The sequence below is a fragment of the Piliocolobus tephrosceles genome, chromosome 4 (assembly GCF_002776525.5).
Source record: "Piliocolobus tephrosceles isolate RC106 chromosome 4, ASM277652v3, whole genome shotgun sequence".
Taxonomy (NCBI): Eukaryota; Metazoa; Chordata; class Mammalia; order Primates; family Cercopithecidae; genus Piliocolobus; species Piliocolobus tephrosceles.
The window spans coordinates 72,338,525-72,354,921 of record NC_045437.1 but is presented as its reverse complement, the minus strand read 5'-3'; the positions used below and the strand labels follow the sequence as shown (position 1 = coordinate 72,354,921).

The 16,397-nt window shown below is 35.5% G+C and overlaps 1 protein-coding gene and 1 non-coding gene across 3 annotated transcripts in view; both read left to right on the top strand.

Annotated features, from left to right (window-relative positions):
• The window catches only part of POC5 (POC5 centriolar protein), a 37,438-nt gene that overhangs the window by 8,062 nt on the left and 12,979 nt on the right, over positions 1-16,397 (top strand). The window contains exons 3-9 of one of the 2 annotated variants that reach the window (XM_026454259.1): positions 1,736-1,874; positions 3,847-3,930; positions 6,826-7,031; positions 8,712-8,888; positions 10,934-11,038; positions 12,875-13,054; positions 14,312-14,465. In XM_026454259.1, coding sequence (XP_026310044.1) covers positions 1,736-1,874; positions 3,847-3,930; positions 6,826-7,031; positions 8,712-8,888; positions 10,934-11,038; positions 12,875-13,054; positions 14,312-14,465 — 1,045 coding nt within the window. The remainder of the gene's footprint in view (positions 1-1,735; positions 1,875-3,846; positions 3,931-6,825; positions 7,032-8,711; positions 8,889-10,933; positions 11,039-12,874; positions 13,055-14,311; positions 14,466-16,397) is intronic. The other variant, XM_026454260.1, reaches the window with a different exon arrangement.
• On the top strand, positions 6-109 carry LOC111529554. Its single transcript, XR_002727463.1, has one exon. It is a non-coding gene; the product is annotated as a U6 spliceosomal RNA (small nuclear RNA).

The window sequence follows — 16,397 nt, the reverse complement described above, 5'->3', positions numbered from 1 at the left end:
TGTTGGTGCTCGCTTCAGCAGCACATATACTAAAATTGGAGCCGCACAGAGATTAGCATGGTCCCTGTGCAAGGAGGACACACAAATTTGTGAAATGTTCTATAATTTTTTAATATTTTTTTAAGTTTTATAATATAAATCAATGTTGTATTGTGATATCCTAAATGATTTGTTTCCTATTAAGAGCCTTCCATCTCGGTGATAACCATTATGTAAAATACTGATTTTTATTTGCTACTAGGAAATGTAAGTTTAAAACTCAGACAGATGTTTGTTCTCATGAAGGTGACATCACTAACAAAAATGATTGATTATAGCAATATGAAGGAGATTCTGGTTGAATTTTCTAAAGATTTTCTCTTTGGAATATCTGTCTCTTCCTCTTCTGTTGTTAGCCTTAAAGTATATAAAAATCAGTATTTGCTATACCTAACGTTTACTGCATGTAAGTATCTATGTTAAATACATGAATCAGGCTGGGTGCGGTGGCTCACACCTGTAATCCTAGCACTTTGGGAGTCCAAGGCTACAGATCAAGAGGTCAGGAGTTCGAGACCAGACTGACCAACATGGTGAAACCCCATCTCTACTAAAAGTACAAAAATTAGGCAGGCATGGTGGTACAAACCTGTAATCCCAGCTACCCAGGAGGCTGAGGTAGGAGAATTGCTTGAACCTGGGAGGCGGAGGTTTCAGTGAGCCAAGACCATGCCACTGCACTCCAGCTTGTGCAACAGAGCAAGACTCCATCTCAAAAAAACAACAAAGAAAAAAGAAACAATGTAAATTAAGGTAGAAGCACAAACCAGGTCACTCTGGTACATGTAATTGACATAAAAGCTATCAGTTTTCAGTATATAAAAGCATAAACCTTTTTTAAAACAATTTTACTTAAAATTCCAATATAAAAAAACAGATGAAAACAAAACTACAGTAGTGTAGATTTATTTTGTAAATTCAAATAAATACGTGACATTTATTTCTCACAAAGTCAGTTAATAAAAACAGTTAAGCTGCCTTGATAAATGTACATTTGAAATTGGGGGGTAATAGAAGGCCATTGTGGTTTTATAAGCTTAAGTATCCAATTTGCTTCTATATTTTGTTTGGGTTACATAATTTTTTTTTAATTCTGAAAATGGTATCTTATGTCCCATCTTCAATTAAAGTGATCTGACATCTAAAATTAAGTGATAGAACACTTTTGATTCAGTGTTGAGTCACTCACAGAATCTTATCACCTCTGCAGACTTTGTTGTTGTTTCCCCAGAGACAGGATCTTGCTCTGTCACCCAGGCTGGGGTGCAGTGGTGCCATCTTGTCTCACTGCAGCCTCCAGTTCCTAGGCTTAAGTGGTCCTCCTGCCTCAGCCTCCTGAGTAGCTGGAACTACAGGCACACACCACCACACCTGGCAAATTTTTGTAAAAAATTTTTTGTAGAGATGAGATCTCGCTTTGTTGCTCAGGCTTCAAGCCATCCTCCTGCCTCAGCCTCTCAAAGTGCTGAGTTTACAGGCATGAGTCACTGCACCCTGCCCTCTTCAAACTGTTAATCATAAATGTGAAAATCACACAAGAAGCACTCAAAGAACTCAAGCTTGGAATAAGTGCTAAAACTTTGTAATACAATAAGCATGTGACTCTATTATGGTAATTAAATTCCTTAAAAACAAATTCAGTTGAATATAACATTGTAACTGTTACACTACATTATTGATTATTGGCCTCTCTTAGGAAGAATATGAAGAGCTGCTTCGTTATGCTATAGTGACTCCAAATATTGAACCCAGTGCTTCACAGTCATCTCATCCTAAGGGAGAATTGGTGCCGGATGTCAGAATTTCTGCAATTCATGATATTCTTCATAGTCAAGGTTATATATATTTTTCAAGATATCTCTTAATTTAACATATTACTGAGTTTATTAATGATCCTGACAGGATTGTGAAAATGCCTGTCCAGATCAGTGATTCTTCTCGACCATTTGTGTGTATTATTATCATCTAGGGGAGCTTTTTACAGTTTAATATATTATTCCTGACTCTCATATGATGGCTTGATTTTTCTTTGAACTTCATTTGACTCTTACTTTTATGAAGAATAATAAAGTTGAAGCAACACTATGGCAACTACATGGCTTTTAGGTATGTTGTATCTCAGTACTTGTTCCAACAGTTTTATGCCAGGATTAACTTGAAAACTAAATGCCCAAGCCTAAAATTAAAGATGGTAGCCCTGAGAGTCTCTTAAATTACTTTATGAACCTCATGCTAGTGCTTTATCAGCGGTATTTATATGGGCATGGAGGACTGTTTGAATAATTATCACAAAAGGTGAACCTATCTGTGGACCATGTCAGCAACAGAACTGAAAGCCACTACAAACCAGGATGTGTGTTGATAGATGAGTGAAAGGTGGAGAAAAGAGGATAAAGTTCCTTTAACCTCCATTCCTTATTCAAGTGAAGACAACATCCCAAACTCTAAATAAATGTTCTTTCAAAGGGCACAGAAAGCCTTCCTAAAACAGTCCTGATAAGAAAGTTATCACACTATAGGCATAACTCCAAGGATCCCTGTCCTTGAAGGCACATGATATAGCCTACTCAGAGGCCAAAGGCTCCTGGGCTTCTGCTAAGTCATAGCTCTAGTGTCTGTTGTCTCTCACTGTCTGTAGACATGGATTTTTCACTGCTCCTCGGTCTTTGGCCTATTGCAGGGGAACAACAAATGGGACCACAGGATGAGAGCCTTAAAATATAGGCCAGGCAGTGGCTCATGCTTGTAATGCTAGTACTTTGAGAGACTGAGGCAGGAGGATCACTTGAGCCCAGGAGTTTGAGACAAGCCTAGGCAACATAGCAAGACCCTATCTCTACAAAAAATTAGCCGGGCAGAGCAGCCTATCGTCCCAGCACCTCAGGAGGCTGGGGTGGGAGGATTGCCTGAGCTCAGGAGTTCAAAGCTGCAGTGTGCCATGATTATGCCACTGCACTTCAGCCGGGGCAGCAGAGCAAGACTCTGTTTAAAAAAAAAAAAAAGGAAAGAAAGAAAAAACTTTCGAGATGCTGTAGTCAACAGTTCAAGGTAATCACCTGGGATTTAACACCATTGTTCTTTTCTCTTATGTAAAATAGCATTTATTTATTCTCTGCCATTTCCAAAAAGGATTTGAGATTGAAACACATAATATGTAGTAAGTTTAGGTATTCTTTAGTCATCTTGAGATTCACAAGTAGACTTTGTTGAAGTCTTCTATGTAAATTCATCATCCCACATTCTCTTTATTCTTGGTATCTCAGCTGCTTGATACAAGGCATGATATGTGGAAATTGACAACATATGTATAAGCCTCTAACAGTCATTCTTGAGAGGTTTTTCCCAGTTTCCTTTTTGCCATCTGTTGACTACAGGTTCCTGAAGTGGAAGCCAGGAAGTCCTTGTTTTGGGGGAGCCAGTGCCACCTTAGTTTGATTGTGGCTAGTGAAAAGCAGTGGGCCTCTGGAAATACCCAGTGTCATAAGAGAGTAGATCCTTTCCCAAGTTCTAATGCCATTTACCCACTTACTCTCTTAGTGTGAATTGAATGCTATAGTAGACTACATTATCTCTCATCTATATTTGGTGTGTAAGTTGGAGCTTATCAATAATATAGTAAGTCTTTTTCTAGTCTCAGATTTTTATCTCTTCTTGTTCTTTGTTTTAGTGTTCCTATATCCCCGGCATGTTGTATTTTGTTTGTTCTAAAATCTTTTTTATGTACTGCTACATTATTAAATTACGTGTGATTAGACATTTTATTTAAGAGTGGTTCCGTTTAATTTTAAAAAGCTTTCCTTTTGGCAGGAAATAACTCTGAAGTAAGAGAAACTGCAATAGAAGTTGGAAAAGGATGTGATTTCAATATTTCAAGTCATTCAAAGACAGATGGTATTAATTTTCTTTAGCTTATTTGTATTAATATACAATATTTTGTGGTTTGATGAATAATATCTATGTAGTAAGAGGAATAATTTCAGCATATTACTTTTTGGCAGGATTTTAAAATGCTATTGTCACCAATTTAAGTGATAATATTTAAAATAATTTTATAAAATTCCAAAATAGTACAACTAAGGTCAATGCATTATAGTGTGTAGTATCCTTTCTTAAAATTTCTAAGTTAGAGGGCAAGTCTTTTAAAAGATTTAATGACATATTATATAGTTTGACCAATTCAAGTTTTTATGTTAATCAATGCACTGTTTCCCAATTTTCAGGTATTTGCGTACCAATGTAAGAATTTTCATTCTGTCTTTATGCCACCTGTTCTATAATTTAGTGTTTTTCTTTAAAAGTCTGCTTTGTCTTTGTTAAAAGGAAAGATGAGCAAATCTTAAAGAGACTTTTTGGGGGGGTTGTTTTTTGTTTTTGTTATTTTGTTTTGTTTTTGAGACAGGATGTGTCACCCAGGCTAGAGTGTAGGGCTCCCTGCAGCCTCAACCTGCTTGGCTCAAGTGATCCTCCTGCCTCAGCGCCCCCTCCCTCAGTAGCTGGGACTGCAGGCACATGCCACCACACCCAGCTAATTTTTAAATTTTCTGTAGCGCTGGAATCTCACTATGTTGCCCAGGCTGATCTCAAATTCCTAAGATCGAGTGATCCACTTGCCTTGGCCTCCCAAAGTGCTGGAATTATAGGCATGAGCCACCATGCCTGGCTTTAAAGAGCTTTTAAAAGCACACTAGAACTGGACTGAACTTTTTTCTTGACAGTCAGAATAATTAAAATAATTAAAATGTAATATTGTGGAATATTTTTCTATTTAATGTTATTTAATGTGGTAACAGTTTTTGCCACCACATAAGTAATGCCTGTATCCCTTAGTTTCCTCACTTGTAAGTAGAAGTCTTAGGCACTATAATCTCTGACAGCCCTTCCAAGTTCTGAAGTTACATGATTTGATTTCTTAAAAGGTGAGTGTTGAGGTATTTTTAAATTGAAAAGCAGAGTCTATTGCTTTCTTTGTGAGTACAGATCTAGTTGGCAAAATCAAGTAAAAGAGAATATTTATGTACATTGTCATTCCACCTGTTCTTTGGGTTTCTTCACCATCCTCAGAACATGCAGGTAGCGTTTCATAGTGTGACTAGCCCAGACCTTGTGTTGTTTTTTATACCAAACACACATCTTAAGGAATTATTTTCCCTTTTGCAAAGAAGTCTTTACATAAGCAGAATATGTTTGCAAAAAAATTAAAATCTTACAAATTTTAAAAAAGAATTCTTGAAATACTTACTTTTAAGTAACAAGTTTTCTATCATAGATTCATCTTTCATTCAATAAGAAGAAAGCTCTTCCATCTCTGTTATTAGGATGCTCGTAGCAAATGTGAGGTATGTGACAAGTGATGACAGTCTCTAATTCCGGCATAAATATGTGAGAAAATATTAACTTTTCTTTCTCAGTACTTTTTTTTTTTTTTTTTTGAGGCAGAGTCTCGCTCTGTCACCCAGGCTAGAGTGCAGTGGCATGGTCTCAGCTCACTGCAACCTCAGCCTCCCAGGTTCAAGCAATTCTCCTGCCTCAACCTCCCAAGTAGCTGGGACTATAGGCACATGCTACCACGCCCAGCTAATTTTTTGTATTTTTAGTAGAGATGGGGGTTTCACCATGTTGGCCAGGCTGGTCTTGAACTCCCGACCTCGTGATTCGCCCACCTCGGCCTCCCAAAGTGCTGGGATTACAGGCATGAGCCACCGCGCTCAGCCTTTCAGTGCTCTTTTAGAAATAGATACCAGTTCTCTTTAGGGCCCTGACTCTCCCCCACCTCCCTGTATATGGATAGGGGATGAGCATTTTATATATATGCACATACATATAGAGATGTGTATATTTCTCACCTATATATTGAAGCCTAACAGGGTACTTTCAACAGAGTATCTGCAAAACTAAATTATGAGTCTCTTTCTACTTATATTGTTTAATTTTAATGGGTTTTTTTTGTGGGGGTGGGGTTTGGGTTTTTTTGGAAACAGAGTCTCACTCTGTCACCAGGCTGGAGTGCAGTGGCATGATCTCAGCTCACTGCAACCTCCGCCTCCTGGGTTCACGCCATTCTCCTACCTCAGCTTCCCAAGTAGCTGGGACTACAGGCATGTGCCACCACGCCCAGCTAATTTTTGTATTTTTAGTAGAGATGGGATTTCACCATGTTGGCCAGGATGGTCTCAATCTCTGGACCTCGTGATCCGCCCACCTTGGCCTCCCAAAGTGCTGAGATTACAGGCATGAGCCACCACGCCCAGCCAAACTTTAATAGTATTAAAACCAATCCCAGTGTTAAATTTATGGAGTAATATTGACCTATATACAACCACACTGACCTTGGTCAATTACTTAACTCTTTCTGAACCTCAGTTCCTCATCAGTAAAATGGAGATAATAATACCTATTTTTTAGGGTAGCATGTGTTATGAGAACTAATCTTTATAATGTTTTTGTTACAGAAACAGAAAGCACTTCATTAATGGTGATGTAATACAGATGATGATAGTTTCAGCTGAGCCTGGACCTGAATATATGAAGGATCCTTATTTGGGATAGAGGTCATTTGCTGGGGGAGAAGAGATTGGGAGTATAGGAGGTTATCTCATGCCAGTCGGTGCTAAATCAGTGACAGTACTGAAATTAAAAATAGATTAAGGTAGACCTGAAAGGTAGTTTCTCTGCATTTCTCTCAGCCTCCATAGGTAGCAGACATCTTTTAGCCTTCCAACATGGTTCCTTACCAACTTGAGTTATTTTCAATTTGGCTTAACAGCTACAACTTTTCTTTTATTCTAGAGTCATCACCGGTGTTATCGCCGAGGAAGCCTTCTCATCCGGTCATGGATTTTTTCAGTTCACATCTTTTAGCTGACTCTTCCTCACCAGCAACAAATTCTAGTCATACAGATGCCCATGAAATACTTGTGGGCGATTTTCTTGTTTCTGATGAAAATCTTCAGAAGATGGAAAATGTACTTGATGTTTGGAGTTCAGGTCTTAAGGTACAGCAGTTGTTCAATTACGATGGTTTAATATGTAATGTAATAGTTTTACTCTCGTTTATACTGTTTTGTTTTTTTGAGTTAAACTTTTTAAAAATATTTTGTTTCGTGAGATCAGTTCAGTGTCTTAAGTCTTGCTTCTCAATCTTTAATGTATTTATGAATCATAGGGGGAGCCTGTTAAGCTGCAGCTTCATATGCAGTAAACTTTTTTTTTTGACGTTTTTTTTTTTTTTTGACTCTTGTTTGTTTGATTTTACTTTAAGTTCTGGGATACATGTGCTGAACATGCAGGTTTGTTACATAGGTATACATGTGCCATGGTGGTTTGCTGCACCTATCAACCAGCCATCTAGGTTTTGAGCCCCGCATGCATTAGGTATTTGTCCTAATGCTCCCCCTCCCCTTGCCCCCCATCCCCTGACAGGCCCCGGTGTGTGATGTTCCCCTCCCTGTGTCCATGTGTTCTCATTTCTGTGAAGCTCCCAGGTGATGCTACTGCTTCAGCAACTGTACTTTGAGTTGCCAGGTTTTAAGTGGTTGCTGGAACAGTTCTACATGCTCCACAGAATTTTGCAGATACTTTGAATGGTCAGCCTGTGTGTAACTGAGACATACTGAGCCTTTACCATCTCATAGTTAGGACTAATGGAAATGTCTCCTTTTATGTGATACAAAAGATCAATTTTTAGCAATGGATATTCATTTTATAGCCATTCCTATAGCAACCATGATGTAGAAGTGATAAATCTATAAAAGTTGATTTTTATTTTGATACTACTGGCCTTTAAGTAAAAGAAAGTATTGCAGAAATGGCAAGTGGGTTTTTTGTTTGCTTTTTGGTTTTTGGGTTTTTTTTTTTTTTTTGCTATTATTAAAAAACTGGAGAAAATGACAGTTTTTCTGAAACATATAATTTGAGGAAACTAAGTTGTGTATTCACATATATAGAGAAATTATGGCCATATGAGTTCTGTGGCATTTATATTTTTCCCTCATTTGGAACCTTGAATTCTAGAAATAATTCTTCAGCGTAGTGTTACCATTTTCCCCCTGGAACGGGTTTCACACTTTATAATAGTGTAAGTCAGTTGGAGTATTGTACCACCAACCATTTAAATTGTGTTTAGTTAATATGTTGTCCAGTTTTTTTAATAACAAATTATTATTTGGTCTTTTTATTTATGCCCGTCAGTAGGGTGGCAGAACTTAGCAGTCCATTATACAGATAATAATCTGTGATAAATGGCTTGGGAAAAAAAGTATCCATGGTTTCCTCCATCACCCATTTCTAAATAACTTCTGAGTCAATATGGCTTAGCCTATGCCATTATTCTGTGTTTCCCTTTATTCCTGATCCATCTTCACATGGACATTTAATCCTTGAATAAACAAAGGAACATAGTGAATGAGGCCTGAAATTTTTTTGAAATGACAACAAGATTTCATACAAAATTACTTAAAATAGGAAAAAATTAGCTTCCCTAGTATGATGACTGTGAACTACACAGACCTGTAACTGTTGAACTTACATGTTTTTCATTAGTGTGTTCCAATTGTTTTAATGGCTTTGTGTTGATTACTTGTTCTGGTTTTTTTAATGTTTCTTAATTTCGGTGTAGTTTTAAGAAGTGGTGTTAATGAACAAACTACTTAGTTGTCACTATATTAATTTTTCAGACAAACATCATATCTGAGCTAAGTAAATGGAGACTTAATTTTATTGACTGGCACCGAATGGAAATGAGAAAAGAGAAAGAAAAACATGCAGCACATTTAAAACAACTGTGTAATCAGATCAATGACTTGAAGGAGCTGCAAAAAACCTTTGAAATCTCCATTGGGAGGAAAGATGAGGTCTTCTTTTTTATATTTTTTTTTTAATTGAGATTCAGTAAATGTCTTGCTAAATAATAAATCCTAAGAAATGATTACCTCATACAAGATAGTTTCTATCAGAAACTGACAGAAAAATTCGTGGCCATCTGATTTATTGTTCCTGTTAAACATACCAGCGTAATATCATTTTACCCTCACCATTGACTTCAGTGTTCTTGATGTTTTAAGAGTGTTTGCTTTGTAAACCATATTAAAACAGCACCTTGTAGCCCATAAATATATGAAACTATTATGATTTGTCAATTTAAATTTTTTTTTAAAAGAGTATGTGCTAAATGTAATTACACTAGTTTTTTTCTTTCTAATCCTTTCTTCCTAACTAACCCTAAGAGAACATGAAGGAATCAGCATTTTCTACATTTTAAACCATCCTTTCAGGGGTCATTTTAAGCATCTCAAATTCTTTTTTTCTCTCTCTCTCTTTTTGAAACGGGGTCTTGCTATGTTGCCCAGACTGGAGAACAGTGGCTATTCGTAGGCATAATGGTAGCTCACTGCAACCTCAAACTCCTGGGCTCAAGTGATCCTCCTGCCTCAGCCCCTGCCAGGGACTGCAGGTGCATGCCACCAAGCCTGGGTTTAAGCATCTCAAATTCTATCAGTGATGGGTGTGTTTTCATTAATGAAGTCTTTCTTCATTTTATTGATAAACACAGAAAACATCTTTTATTTCACTTTCCTTTAGCTTCTTAAGAATTTGAGGGTAATTCAAGTCTGTGCTAATTTTTTGCCTCCTGACACAGTACCTGGAACAAAGCAGATGGGCAACAAATCTGTGCCCTGCTATAAATGGATGTCTGGATGGGCATCCACTTATGGATAGGAGAGTGGTGGTGTTCAGAAGAGGAGGACTTGGGCAGACACCTCAGCTGCTTGTCTGCAGAAGCAGCACTTAAGTGTTTTCATGAATTAAAGATTATAATTTTTTTAAACATATCTTGATTTCGTATAAAGTTGAACGTTTTATAGAGTTTGTTTTTTTTGAAACAATGGATTTTAATGTCAGTCATTTTCTTTGTTATACTCAAAATTCTGTTCTATGGTTTTGAAATATTTTAAGTTTAATTTTTTTTATTTTGAAGTATCACAAAGAATGTAGATATCATATGTTCAGTTTATGAGAATGAGTAAAGTGGATAGACGGGTTCTACCATTCATCTTAACACATAGAATATTTCCAGTATCTTAGAATGTATGCCCTTTTCCTCTTTGGAAATTATTTAAAGAACAGGTATAAATATCTCTTGGTAAATGTGCCCAATTTACAAAATCTCTTTCTAATGTGACTATTTTTAGAAATTTATTTCAGTTATTCAGTTCTTTTATAAGAGAGAATATTATCTTAGGATTTTAAAGCCTTCTGAATTTTAAGAACAAGAGTAATATCACTGAAGAAGTACATCTACATATAACATATTAGTAACAAATATAAAATGTTATATATAACATGTTATTAATAGTTACATGTAGAACATGTTATTAATAGTTATATAACATATAACTAATAAGCAAATAATATAACTATTATTTGCTTTTATAGGTTTGTTTAATCCAGAAAATCATTGAACAGTTTTTGAGGAACTTCTATATCCAAGGTAGTAGTAGGGACCAGAAAGATATTTAAATATCTAAATATTCTGGCTCCTGCCCTCAAATCTAGCGAATGAAGACATGGTGTATATAGAAGAACTTTCAAATGTATAATTGTTTACCTGAATTGAATGTCAGTAGCTAATTTGCATATACATAAACTCTTTATTGGTGATTACCCTATACACATAATGAAGATTTCTTTCTTTTGTTCCCTTTCATTAGTTGATATCTAGTATATTCATGTGAGAAAGTTTTATTGTCTTTTTAAAGATAATAATAAGGTTAACTGAATGAATATAGTAGTGATCCATACCTATCCTCTCTAGCATTTTTTGATGTATGAGAAAATCACTTTACCTACTGCTGTTATTGTAATATCACAATAATTGGGTTAATTGCTGTTTTCACAGGTGATTTCTAGCTTGTCTCATGCCATAGGCAAGCAAAAGGAAAAGATAGAGTTGATGAGAACATTCTTCCACTGGCGAATCGGCCATGTCAGAGCCAGACAGGACGTAAGTGTCAAAGCAGAAGACAGCTGGTGGATATTAGACTTCTGAATTCAGAAGCACTCAGGATCACTTATTATAGTTGTTTTCTAATAAGTCAAAATGAATTTGTGATTTAATATTCCTCTTATTTCAAAGGAATTTGATTTTGATGTAGTTTGGAAAAAATACATTTTAGGTCTTACAGACATATAATATATATTACAATAGATACATCATTTCCTGCTTCATAGTGGGTTAATAAGGATTGTTCCTAAATTGTAAATGCCCTAGTAATAGAACCCCTCAGATGAGGTTTTTGGAGAAAAAAATTACCTTTAATATATCAAATGCTTCCTATATTGTTTCTACTTTTAAAATGCCTGAATACAACTTATTCGTAAAGAGGCTTTACTATATTTATACGTTAAATCACAATATAAATGTTTGTTATATAGACTTGCATTAGAGTGAGAGTCAGAGAAAGCCATACCTGTATAGCTTTTTTAAAGTTATCCTTAGCTTGTAATATATCATTTAAACTTGAACATCTTTTAAGTAAGAGCTGAGTTGGAATATCAGTAAATAGTGAACTGAAAGAGAATAATAAATTGTTGTATCAGAAGTGGAAAAGTATGAGAGTATATCCCCCAAGAAGATAGAGTTTAGAGACACATGAGTATAGAAGATGAATATATAATATATATATATATATATATATGTTTTCCGTGTATATTCATGTGAGCTATGGAGTAATCTCTGTGTATTTAGTTTCCAAGAGATTAGTGTTTTAGGAAAAAGCTGGTATAGGTTGAGTATCCTTTATCCAAAATCTTTGAGGCCAGGAGAATTTGGATTTTAGGTTATGTTTCATATCACACCTTATACACAAAATTCATTTATGTTTCATATTTTTTCACCTTCTACATATAGTTTAAGGTAATTGTATACAATATTTTTAATAATTTTATGCATGAAACAAAGTTTGTGTTAAGTACTTCCATGTGGAATTTTTCACTTGTTGTGTCCTGCTAGCACTCAGAAAGTTTGATTTTTGGATTAGGGATGCTCAACCTACTTTATCCTGGAATAAGATTTCTCCTTTAAGTATACTTTCTGGTTTTTTTCTTTTTTTTTTTTAAATCCCAACAGATTAAATCTACATTAAGTAAGCTGGTTAAAATGAATATTTATACTCTATTTTGAAACTTATCAAGTAAAATAATGAGAATGCATACTTATTTTTAAATGTTAGCCAGAATAGTTGAGGCTACTGTTACTTTTTGGATAGTTTTTCAAACTTAAGAAATTGAGAATTGGAACTACTTCTTCAAAAGAATTTAAATTCATTGATGAAAGAAAAATAGCATATGTTCTTATTTGGATTAGCACCATGTGTGATGGCAGGGTTTATACATTAATCTTGCTTGTGGTGGCCATCAAACTGAAGAGAAAGCAGTGTCATCTGAAGCCAGAGCCACCACCTTTTCCTTCCTTCTAGCCACTCTGTTATTCTCCTGGTCCTGCTAAATTCATAAGTAAGATAGCAAGTGGTAATTTGCTCATTTTCTTTCATTTGATTGTATTCTTTTTCTCTAACTTGATTAGTTGCGCAAAGCAATGATGTAATGGATAGAACTCAGTCTCTGGAGTCAGGCAAGTCTGGCTTTACTCATCCTCTTTGTGTGACTTCCATAGGTTACTTAACCTCTCTAAACGTGTTCTCCTATGTGCAAGATGAGAATAGTATGATTACACAGGATTAAATAATGTATGTACACTTACCACCATGTTATGTTTATTAATACTACCAATATATTTATCAGCCCACTGTTTTTGAAGTTATATTTTACTTTTATTTAGGTTTATGAAGGTAAACTAGCTGACCAGTACTACCAGAGAACTTTACTGAAGAAAGTCTGGAAAGGCTGGCATTCCATAGTCCAAAAGCAGTGGAAAGACGTGGTGGAAAGAGCTTGTCAAGCAAGAGCTGAAGAAGTTTGTGTCCAGATCTCCAATGATTATGAAGCCAAAGTTGCTATGGTAAGCATCTTTTTTCCTGCTTTTCACTTTCTTCTAATACAGTAAAAAGGTAGGTAGACTCACTATTAATTAATAGACTCCTTCTTTTGATCTTTAATCAAGAATGAAGACAAAAAAATGAAAATGTTTATTCTTGTGTTAATTTAATGTTTATTGTATATTCTTACATGGTTGATGTAAGTAGTTGTATAGAAATTGAAATTATTGGTTGGGCGCGGTGGCTCATGCCTGTAGCCCCGACACTTTGGGAGGCTGAGGCGGGCGGATCACCTGAGTCAGGAGTTTGAGACGAGCCTGGTCAACATGGTGAAACCCCATCTCTACTAAAAAAAAAAGAAAAATTAGCTGGGTGTGGTGGTGCATGCCTATAATCCCAGCTACTCCGGAGGCTGAGGAAGGGGAATCGCTTGTACCTGGGAGGCAGAAGTTGCAGTGAGCCGAGGTCATGCCATTGTACTCTAGCCTGGGTATTGAGAGCAAAAATCCATCTCAAAAAAGAATAATAAGAAATTGAAATTATTTTTTCCCACTGACTTGTAATAATAAAATTAACATTTGTTTTCATGAGAAAACATTTGGAATTCAAATGAAATAAAAACCATTCTAAAGAATGCAATAGGCCTCTTGAAGTTAAATATTAAAATGAAAAAATGGCTCATCATTACAGCATTAAATTCTTAAGATTAAAAATAAATCCATAATACAGATACTTTTCTGCAATTCAATATGACCTGCAAAAAATGCAGTCCCTTGAGCTTTGGCCTATGGGAAAAGTGTTGTATGTAGGGTCACTCTGCACTTCAAATACTGAAGGTAACATTTATTTTATAAAAATTCTGTTAATATTGCAGGCATGTAGTTTTTTGTGTGTTTTTTGTTTGTTTGTTTTTTGTTTTTTTTCCTGAAAGGGCTATCTGTGGCTCTTAATGTATTTTGTTTAACATCCTACATAAGTTTTACAGTAAAAAATAGCATATCTTTTTGTAAAATGAAAATACATCAGCAATCTTCAATGGGACTGGGTAAAATTCCCCTTGTTTGAGCCTTGATTTTAAGGTTAGGAATGAAAGCAATTTGTTGATGGAGATAATAGAGGTAATATGTACCTTTTAAAATAAATTGCACATAGCAGAAGAGGTAAGTGGCAAACTTTTTAATATTTCACATGAGAATAATTTCAGAGTATATATCTATTTTTTGACAGTATTCTTCCTAGTATCTCAAATTGTTTTGTTTTTTTAAATATTCTTACTTTAGTTATCTGGAGCTTTGGAAAATGCAAAAGCTGAAATTCAAAGAATGCAACATGAAAAAGAGCACTTTGAAGATTCCATGAAAAAAGCTTTCATGAGGGGTGTATGTGCATTAAATCTTGAAGCCATGACTATATTTCAAAACAGAAATGATACAGGTTAGTATTTCATTGAAGATTCTCTGCCTACTTTCAAAAAAGGATTTGAGATTTTGGTGACTGATATGGTCTACAGTATTAATAATCTGCAGTAGGTATGTTTCATTGAGGTGCAGCTATTCTTAATTCAGTGGTGTCATATCCAGCCTTAAATCTGCCATGAAAATGAGCTCAGTCATGTTTACTTATAGTATCTTAGATCTGATCAAGTAAACTGTCACTCCTAAGTATTTAAGCTAAATGTTTAATATTTTAATGTATAACATTTTAAATCTCTTTTTACTAAGAATTTTAATGCCCTTTTAAGTACAAAATTTAGAATTTTGTCTTTTCTTAAGTAGCCAAGTATCTTGGACTGTTTTGGTAAGTAGTTATCTAGTCATGGTTTCTCATTTTAAAAATTCCTAATCTTCCAGTTTAAGAAAGGCCTCAACTAAGCTCATTGCAGCAAATGTAAATATAGGCCTATCTAGAGAAGTAATTTTGTTTTTTTTTAAATCCACATATTGTTTGACATAGGAGTGGTTTGTGTAGTAGATTTGTCAGCATGGCGTAGAAAAGCCCATAAGTGGACTCCTTTGCCACCAATTTATTCAGGGGCCTGTTTTCCTCATTGGGCCTTAGATTTCTTCTCTGAGCAAAGGAGATAACATAAACCTTCCTTACCTGCTTCCTAGGGGCTTCTTGTGGGATGCAGTAAAACATCTGAAAGCACTTTAAAAGACAAAATGCACTTTAATGTGTAAGATGATAGTCATGATATAATTATTATAGTTTTAATTCAAGTCAACCTCTCAGGATTTTGTAAATCATTAACATGATTTCAATCCAATGAATAACTTCTCTGTGCTTGTGATGCCCTTATTTTAAAACATCAACAAACATTTATTATTTAAAGCATGTATATTGTGGATAGGAGTAAGTTTAGGCAAATTGCTTTCTGTCTGAAGTGGTTGTGGTTTGTGGTCCGTATTTAATTTAGAAACTGAGAATCATGGAATCTCAAGGCTGAATAGTTTATCTTGGTAATATCTAGGTGAGTACTTGATTTTTCCAATAAATGGTCTTTTATTTGAGTATCAGTGTTGAAAACAAACTCACCACCTTCAATGATAGAATAGTCTGTTTCAGTTCTAAGTATTTGCAAGTTGTATGTCGCAAATTGAGAAATGTAATTGTTTACTTGGGAGAAATATGGGTTTCACAAGTAAAGTGACAAATTCCTATTAGAACTTCTTACATTAAATTACAAGAAACCTGTTTCTTGTAACCTACTTAAAAAGATTTTGAATTGATTTAGGAGTGTTTCCCACCTTAATAAATTTACCATCTTAAAATTTAAATTGAAATACAGCTGTGTCTCCTAAAGGCCAATATCCCTAAGAGGATTTGAAGAAAATGTCTTCTGCTAATTACACAACATGATTTGTTTTGCTCCTGTTATTTTTAAAACAATGGATGAGAAAGATGACAAGAATGGTAAAACATGCATTAGCAATAATGTTGGTAGAGCTACCAAAGGCAAAAAGTTCAGTATAATTCAGTGGATCTGCTTTGTGATATTAGGTTTTATGACATTTTAATGACACCTTTTTTTTTTAATTCTCATAAGAAAAAAATTACTTCTGGCCCTCTTCTATTAAAACAATTGTTTTTTATAGGCCGGGTGTGGTGGCTGACACCTGTAATCCCAGACTTTGGGAGGCCGAGGCGGGTGGATCACAAGGTCAGGAGATCGAGACCATCCTGTCTAACACGGTGAAACCCCGTCTCTACTAAAAATACAAAAAATTAGCCGGACGTGGTGGTGGGCGCCTGTAGTCCCAGCTACTCGGGAGGCTGAGGCAGGAGAATGGCATGAACCCAGGAGGTGGGGTTATAGTGAGCCGAGATCATGCCACTGCACTCCAGCCTGGGTGACAGAGCAAGACT